Source organism: Martes martes (genome assembly GCF_963455335.1).
Source record: "Martes martes genome assembly, chromosome: 12".
Classification (NCBI taxonomy): Eukaryota; Metazoa; Chordata; class Mammalia; order Carnivora; family Mustelidae; genus Martes; species Martes martes.
Window position 1 is genome coordinate 92,737,341 of NC_137900.1, and position 8,395 is coordinate 92,745,735.

Here is an 8,395-nt window from a genome sequence, read left to right on the forward strand (position 1 = left end):
CCGGGTTCCTCGCGGGTTGCTGGCGGCGACAAGCCCTTGCCCCGCCCCTCGGGGGGTACCCTCTTCTTTTTAAACCCCAAATTGAGGACCAGGCGATCCTTCACCCCGAAGCCTGGGGGTCTGGACTTGGTCTTTGCTTTCAGAGGCCTCGAGTCTGCCGGAGCCCTGGGATGTAGAGAGACTCGAGCGGCGAGGGGACCCGGAACGATTCTTTCGCGGAACCATTGCGGCGAGGCCCCTCGGAGCGCGCGCAGGGGCGGACCGCGGCGGGCCGGGCCAGACGGGCAGGGATGGCGGCGACGGCGACGGGGGCGGCCGACGCGGGGCCGGGGCTCGCGGTCCCCGTGGAGCTGCGGCGCGAGCGGCGCATGGTGTGCGTGGAGTACCCAGGCGTGGTGCGCGACGTGTCCAAGATGCTGCGGACTCTGGGCGGCGAGGAGGGCGTTTCCCGGGTGAGAAGCGGGACGGGGGGGAGTGGCCGGGACCGCCGGTGCGACCGCGTCTGGGACCTCGGCCGGCGGGGCGGGGCGGGAGCACCCGGGGCGGGGTGGTCTCCTGGGCAGCGGAAGTCGGGGCGCCGGGGCGGCGGGGGGGCGGGGACTGGCGTCCCGCGCGCCGGGGAGGACCGCTTTTCCCGGGGAGCCGCGGGGACGGGCTGCGCTGGAGACGCGGGAGGGCGGGGGGTCCTTTCCGTCCCCTCCTCCCGGGGCGCGGGGACCTGCTGGGCTGCCGCCGCTTCATTCACACCGAAGGCCCAGGCGCGGGGCATTAAGGCAGGGAGCCCCAGCGGCGCCCCGTCCCAGGACCGCGGGGACCGTGGCCTGAGCCGCCCCGACCGGCCAATTCCAACGTGAAATTCTGTTTTCACACGTTTTGTTGTCTGTCTTGGCCGCCTGGCTCCGGGGCGGTAGCCTGCAGGGGGGCGGAGCCTGGTCTGCCGTGCTGGCTCCCGCGGTCCTGCCTTGTTCCCGAACTCGTCGGGTGCGTGACGGCATCCTCGGGCAGCCCAGCGGGTTAGGTCCGTACCCCCTTTTCCCGGTGAAGACTCGGGGAGGAAGAGTTGGGTCGGACAGACTGCCGCGGGCGCGGCGGGGGCTTGAGCTCACGCGTGTCTCCCCCCGAAGTCTGTACTCGCGCCTGCGCTTCCCCGGGCTTCGTGAACGGGGGAAGCCCGCGTGTAGCACAGGACGTCACAGGGGCCCGGATAGCCGCGTGTTGTTCTTTCGTCCTGCCTTACTCGCTTCACCGTGGCACCCACAGGGTCCTCGCTCTCACGAACCCCAGGGGTATCTGTAGCCGACTGCAGTGTGAGCCTTTTGGAAGAGACCGACCGCTGAGTCGGCCGCTGATTCGCCCCTTCCATGCCGCGTGTGTAGCTTCTCTGCCGGGCCCACAGCGGGGGCTGTTCCAGCCTCACAGTCTCACTCATCCGTGCCCTGTGAGAGGGGATTCCTAAAGGTCGGGGCTCCTAACCTGCTTTCCCCCGTGGTTCCTGAGCACCTCCTAGGGACCAGGCTGCGTCCTCAGTGCTGGGAAGCCAGCAAGCTGGAAGGCAGATGCTCTCGGCCCAGTGAGCATTGCTGGGGCTTTCGTGGCCACACGGCTGACATTTACTGCGTCCCTCCTGCCGTGTGCGGGGCAAGCACGTGTGGGTGGGCGACCCGTGTAGAGTGTTCACCGCGAGCCGGACACCAGACTAAGCGAGTTGCCTGTTCCATGGTTCAGCGATTCGTTTAGTCGTCGTTGCAGTCCTGTGAGTAGGTGCTGTTCGTATCTCCGTTTTAAGGAGAAGGAATAAGTCTCGGAAAGGACAGGTGACAGCTAGGCAGAGCCAAACTGCTTTCCTTTGCCCGTGAGACTGATAGCAAGACCGTGTGGGGCAGGTAGTACCTGGGGGAGGAAGGTCAAGACAAGCCACCCCGCCCTGCCGGCCTCGGCTCCTCTGTGGTAGACTTGATTCCCTGTACTGAACGGGCCCTTGCGGTGGGGGAGCTCTACTTAGCTGACTGTCCCCGTCTGCAGCCTCCAGCCTCTTAGAAGGAGAGGAGACTAACCTCATTTTCTCTACCATATAAAAAGGAAGATCCTTGGGTTCAAAGAATGGGTCTTTCGAGAATTCAGAGCTCAGAATGAACCCTGCGCCCCCGGCCCTCCCCTTGTCGTCTGGGTCACCATCGGGCTCTCGCTGAGCGAGGGGCAGCTCTCTGCCCGTCGCTCAGCTGCTCACTGCCTCGCTCTGCCTCCGCCCCACCACAGATCTACGCAGACCCCACCAAGAGGCTGGAGCTGTACTTCCGGCCCAAGGACCCTTACTGCCACCCCGTGTGCGCCAACCGCTTCAGTACCAGCAGCCTGCTGCTCCGGGTCAGGAGGAGGACCAGGCGGCAGAGGGAGCTGCTGGGGCCTGAGCCCCACCCCGAACCCACGTTCGACATAGAGATACTTGGCATCATCTCCACTGTTTACAAGTTTCAAGGTAACCGCAACTTCCTGCGTTGGGTTATTTTAGGACCCGTGTCCACATTCCTGTAGGTGCTCTGTGGGTCCTCACACTGGGAAGGGGGGCCAGTCTGTGCCCTGGAATGAGGGGCGGGGGATGAACAGAGCTGGACAGTCCAGGCCCCATCCAAGAGGCGCACGTTTCCCCCTCCATGCACAGCCCTCAGTGGATTGTGGGCTCACTGCTGCTCCTCTCCTGCGTTCTTCAGAAAGGCTCGTGTTCTGAGTAATCCGTAATTTTTAAGGCCGTTATGTGGGGCCAAATAAAACTGGTTAGCAGGTCTCCAATTTTTGACCCGTCAGTGTTTTAGAACCGTCTCTAAGTCTTGTCTGTGTACTGGTCTTGCCTTTTCTCTGAAGCCTCTCGGCCCCCTGGGACCTCATGTTCCTTTGAACTCTTGGCCACTTGGGTGTCTCCCGTGGGGTCCTCAGTCAGTTTGCTACCCACAGGGAGCCCCAGTGAGGAGGCGGTAAGGGGTGGGGCGGGGTGGGCGAGTAAGAAAGAGCCAGTTTGTTTGGGCAGGCGCTCAGCTGCCCTCAGCCTCGGGCTCTTCTCCATACGGTGTGGGAGCCTGGGTTCCTCAAGCCCTCGCGAAGGGCCGGGGTCCGGGGGATGCTGTGAAAGGGCCAGTTCACGCACGCAGGAGGCACTTGGCAGATCACTAGGGAGCCTTAGGAATGGAATGCACAGCGTCGGCTGCAGCTCTCAGACAACCTGTGGAGAGCGCGGATGCCGAAGAGGGGCTGGGAAGTGGGAAGGGATGGAACCGGGACCTGGGATCCCGCACTGGGCGTTTTGAACGTCAGTCGTGCTGGTGGCACGCGTGGTGCACCCCAACGAGGGCCATCCTTCCTGGGGCGAGGTCTTCCCGTCATGCATTTTCCATCCGTCCGCTCGAGCTGGCAGCCCGCCACTCAGTCCGCATCCCGGCCAGCAGCGCCGGCCGACCTGGGGGCTTGTCTGAGGCACAGCGTCCCAGAGTCTTCAGTTGGGCCCCGGGTGCATCGTGCGCACTCTACATTTCAGGAAGTGCTGACCTAGACCGGACCCTCACGCACCACATCGCCCCTGACCCCCGGCCCTGCCGGGAGACTCCCAAGTGCACAGAGTCGCGTGCGCAGAAGTGTTTCAGAAGTGCTGCTCCGGCTCCTGCCTCCAAGGCTCCCTCGGCACCCCGGAGAAGGTGTGGGTGTTGACGCGCCGCAGCCGCCAGTTCCTGGGAGGGTGTAGTTGGGTGTCCGCCATCTGGCCGCCTCTCTTTCCAGGAATGTCCGACTTCCAGTACTTGGCGGTGCACACGGACGCGGGCGGCAGGCACATGTCCATGTACGACAAGGTGCTCATGCTCAAACCCGAGAAGGAGAGTTTCTTCCACCAAGAGCTGCCGCTCTACATCCCCCCACCCATCTTCTCTCGGCTGGACACCCCAGTGGACTATTTCTATCGGCCAGAGACGCAGCACCGGTAAGCCCCTCCACTCTACCCCCAGCCGCTGCAACATTACGTTTCAGAGCAAGGGCCCTGTGGTCAGGGGACCTGGGTCCCAGAGGCAGCCGAACCGGTGACGTAGAGACCTTGCTCAGAGCTCCCACGCCATGGAGAGGGAATCAGGATGTCGCCTTAAGACTTGGAAGACTCGTGCCCCAAAGCATGTACCTTGAAATACTTGCAACAGTGAGTGGCCGGCAGAGTCTGATAGAGTAAACAAGTGATTGTCCGTGAGTAGGGATGCGGCTAGTGAACGTTCAGCCCTTCCAGGCCAGGGAACCCCGTGCAGCGTGTGGGAGAGCAGGCTCGTGGGCCGATGTGGCATTTGGCCGGGGTGACTTGCTGTGTGAAAAAGGCAGGTGCAGGAGCACGTCCTGTGCTGCAGAAATAGTGGCATGACGGTAGAAACCTAGAAAATTCTGATAGATGGAGCCCAGAGCAGTTACCTGTAGAGGGGTGAGAGGATGAGAATGTTCTCTTCCCTCACTAAATGTTTTCATCAACAGTGTGGACCCAGGGTCGTGGCCTGGGGCACTGCTTAGAGCCCTGGGTCAGCAGGGGACAGATGAGGTCCCTGCTGGGCTGGGTGGGGAGCTGGATGGAACACGAGTGAGCCGGGACTGAGCGATGGGCCCGTGGCCAGATGCGCATCTTAGAGGACCTAAAAGGGCATAAGGGCAGTGAGTGGGTGAGGGCTCAGGGCCCTCAGAGGGGCTGACATTTGAAACAGACCTAAGTGATGACATATCCGGGCCGGTGAAGATCTGGGGAGAACATTCCAGACCAGGGGACCGGTGCCTGCGAAGGAGTGGTTGCAGAGGGAGTCTGGGAGAGTGGTGGGGTGAAGGTCCCACAGACCATGGTGAGGGCCTTAGATTTGATCCTAAGGAGAAAGTGCATTGTTCTCTTCCCTTAAAAAAACACGGAGAGTTCCAAGCACAGCCCAAAGCAGAGCGAACACTCCAGCTGTGGCCCAGCCGAGGCCCAGTTGCGGCCCCAGCTTCTGTGATTGGCCCCCGTCCCGCACTTGCCGCCCCTGCCAGGCCCCAGCTTCCCAGCACGTCCTCAAGAAGTCAGTCCGGGTGCCTCCCACACGGAAGGACTTGTCATGAGAACCTGCCGCGCCGGTGCCAGGACAAGGGAGGGTAGCGGCGTCCCGCGCACCTCCCAGTGCCAGTCGTCCCTCAGTTTCCCCAGCCAGAAGCAGGCCCCCCAGCAGCTTCCATTCGCAAGACTCAGGCCTCTTGAATCCGCGGCCCTTTCTGACCACAGGTGGTGGTTCCAGGGGCAGAGAGTAACAACGGTGTAAGCAGAGAGGGTCAGGCCACACCTCTCCCAGCCGAAGCCCTCCACGAGGGGTGACAGGTTTTTCTGCTTGTGTGGTACTCGGCATGGGAGTTTTAGGCATGGGAGAGACGATTTGCATATTTTGGAAACGCTTTGATTACTTCCCCCACAAGCATTTCCCTTCAGAGCCCGAAACAGACTCAAAATACACAAGGGAAACTAGACCCCTCCGCACTGCTGGGCCCTGGCACGGGCTCGAGCCGCTGAGTCACCTGTCTGTCCTGTGGGACGTGTAGGCAGCTGCTCGCAGTCCTCTGGGGGAGGCACAAGGGAGGAAGGCGGGCTGCCCTTGGACCACAGGCCCTTTTTGCCTCCCCATGTGGTTTATCGATGTTCTAGCAAATGGAAAGAACCTGCCTTTTTTCCCAGGGCCACTATTGATTTTTCTGCTCTGCTGGCCTTCTGGGGTACACCAGGGCTGGTGGGGGGGCCGGGCTGCAGCCTTGCTGGCCCCTCCTTGGGTCCAGGGAAGTTGAGCTTCCTGCTGGACCCTGGGCAGAGGAGAGGCTGGGAGGCTGGCTCGTAGGGTCCCTCCTCCTTGAGAATGTCAGTGGGGGAGCCGGAGAGGCGGCCCAAGGAGCCCTTTCCCTGTGGTGATCGGGTCCCAGCAGGCAGCCCACCAGCGGGAGTGAGCCGCTGGGGCCTTCTCTCTTAGGGGTGTTCAGGGTCTTGGGGGATGTCTTTGAAGACAAGGTCATATTCCACATTTATGGGGTGGTTTCTAACAGAGTCACTTTACAGAAAAGGCACAGACTTGCTCTCATCTTTGTAATTTTATTTTCCAGTGTGTTCCTTGTAAATATGCAGATGGTTTTTACTTGTATAGAAAATTAAGGTAGAATGGAAACAAATTTAAAAGGTATTAATCACCTGGGTGCACTTGGGTGGTTCAGTCAGTTGGGCATCCGGCTCTTGATTTCGGCTCTGGTCATGATCTCAAGGTCATGAGATCAAGCCCTGCTTTGGGTTCAAGATGGGTGTGGAGCCAGCTTAAGATTCTCTCTCTCCCATGCCCTCTGCCCCTCCCCCATCAAAGAAATAGAATAAAATAAATAAAAGGTGATAATCACCTGAATGAAAATGTGGGAGTCCAGGACACGCTTTGAAATGTATTTCGGGGGCGCCTGGGTGGTTCAGTTGAGTAAGCACCTGACGCTTGGTTTCAGCTCTGGTCATGACCTCTGGTTGTGAGATCAAGCCCCATGTCCGGCTCCTCACTAGCGCGGAGTCTGCTTAAGACTATCTCACCCCCTCTCTCTGCCTTCCCCCACTGAAATAAATACATCTTCTAAAGAATCCTTTTTAAAAAAGTGAAAAAATGTTTTTCAAAATAATTTTGTGGGTTTGGAGTGGGGTACGGATGGAATGAAATTGTCTGTGTGGGAATCATTGACGCTCACAGTGGGTTGTGGGGCTTCTTGAGACCGTCATCCTGCTTCACTACAGGCTTGACGTTTCTGACAACCAGACTTTTTTTTTTTTTTTAAGATTTTTTATTTACTTACTTGAGAGAGAGAGAGGGACTTGAGAGAGAGAGCACAAGCTGGAGGAGGGTCAGAGGGAGAAACAGACTCCCCACTGAGGAGAGCCTGATGTAGGGCTCGATCCCTGAGATCATGACCTGAGCCAAAGGCAGACGCCCACCCGACTGAGCGACCCAGGCCCCCCTGACGTCCGCCTTAATGAGCTGGCCACCTGGGCATCCTGGCCTGTTGCCAATAGAGCAGCCTGAGCACAGAAGCCTCTAGAACCCTCCCTCCTGACCCCGGTGCTGTGGGACGGTGCTGTTCAGTAATGACCTTCCGCCTCCTTTCACCCAGCTGTTCAGATGCCAACCATCCAGAGGGCGGCGGGATGGGGTTCACGGGGCCCCGAGTCCCAGCTCTTGTCTTTACGAGCTCTGACCCTAGGGAGGTTTCTCGCTGCTGTCGGTTACTTCGTAAGAAATGGGTTCCTTCCTTGGAAAGTTGTCTTGAGGGTTAAGGAAGTGAATCGGGGGAGTCAGTAAGTGTCGTCCGTGTTGCCGGACAGCTGACCCAGTGCACCCTGTGTGGCTGCGCCTCGCCAACCCTCCCCGCTCGTGCCACACGGTTCTGTCTGGTACGCACGGGTCTCGGTGCGGCTGTGAGACTGGCAGCCTCACTGCTTTTGGCTACCCGCCCCGCACCCTCGCCCTGTTTCCAAGCTGCGGGCCCCAAGGCCTCTGTGAGCCGTGGGCACGGTCGCTGCCCCGTTCCCGCCTGGCCGTCGCCCCAGCCCCTAGCCCAGACTCCAGGGAGTGGCACCCGCACGTGGGCTCCCCGCCTGGTCCAGCAGGCCCGTGCCTGTGGTCCCCTTGGAGGTGCCCCAGCCCAGCCCGGCTCTCTCCGCCCCAGGGAAGGCTACAACAACCCCCCGGTCTCAGGCGAGAACCTCATCGGCCTGAGCAGGGCCCGGCGCCCCCACAACGCCATCTTTGTCAACTTCGAGGAGGACGAGATACCCACGCAGCCGCTGGAGGCTGCTGTCCAGACGTGGAGGAGGATCTCCACCAACCCCACGGACCGCAGGGTGGAGGAGGAGCTGCGGAGGGTGAGCCCCTCGGACCGCCTCTGCTTACCCCCCCGGGCCCTTCCCCCGTGTTGCCCGTGGCTGTGCTGACTGGGTATAACCGGGTCGTCGGCACGTGGGAACGTTTCGTCTCCAGACGGCACATCTCTGAGCCATGCCGACATAAGCCCTACATTCCCAAGGTTGGAAATACTTCAGAGACTTCTCAGAATTCTGGAGAGGTTCTTGAGGAGTGTAAGCAGTTGGTGCCCTGCCTGCTCGTGACTTCCCAGTGCAGCTCTGGGGTTCAGGAAGCTTTCGTTTACCCATCCCTGGTGGCGGGAGACCAGATGGAGCACCTGCTGGGCGCCCCCTGCGGCTTCACCCCCATTAGGGCTGGAGGGGGCGGGCCAGCCTTCCACCTGCCTCCACCCCCCCCCCCCCCCGGCTGGCCGGCCCCGGGAGGAGCCGCCAGGGCCTCTGTTGCTCAGGCCCGCCCAGGCGTGGACAGCAGGTTCTCACGGAGGCCAC

At 60.9% G+C, this 8,395-nt stretch overlaps 1 protein-coding gene across 1 annotated transcript in view; it reads left to right on the forward strand.

Moving 5' to 3' along the window:
* Window positions 1-284: 284 nt before the first annotated feature.
* Window positions 285-8,395, forward strand: part of GTF3C5 (general transcription factor IIIC subunit 5) — a 13,535-nt gene continuing 5,424 nt past the window's right edge. Inside the window, exons 1-4 of the mRNA XM_080820736.1 lie at window positions 285-452; window positions 2,257-2,476; window positions 3,766-3,964; window positions 7,711-7,906. Coding sequence (XP_080676862.1) covers window positions 291-452; window positions 2,257-2,476; window positions 3,766-3,964; window positions 7,711-7,906 — 777 coding nt within the window. The 5' untranslated portion in view covers window positions 285-290. The remainder of the gene's footprint in view (window positions 453-2,256; window positions 2,477-3,765; window positions 3,965-7,710; window positions 7,907-8,395) is intronic.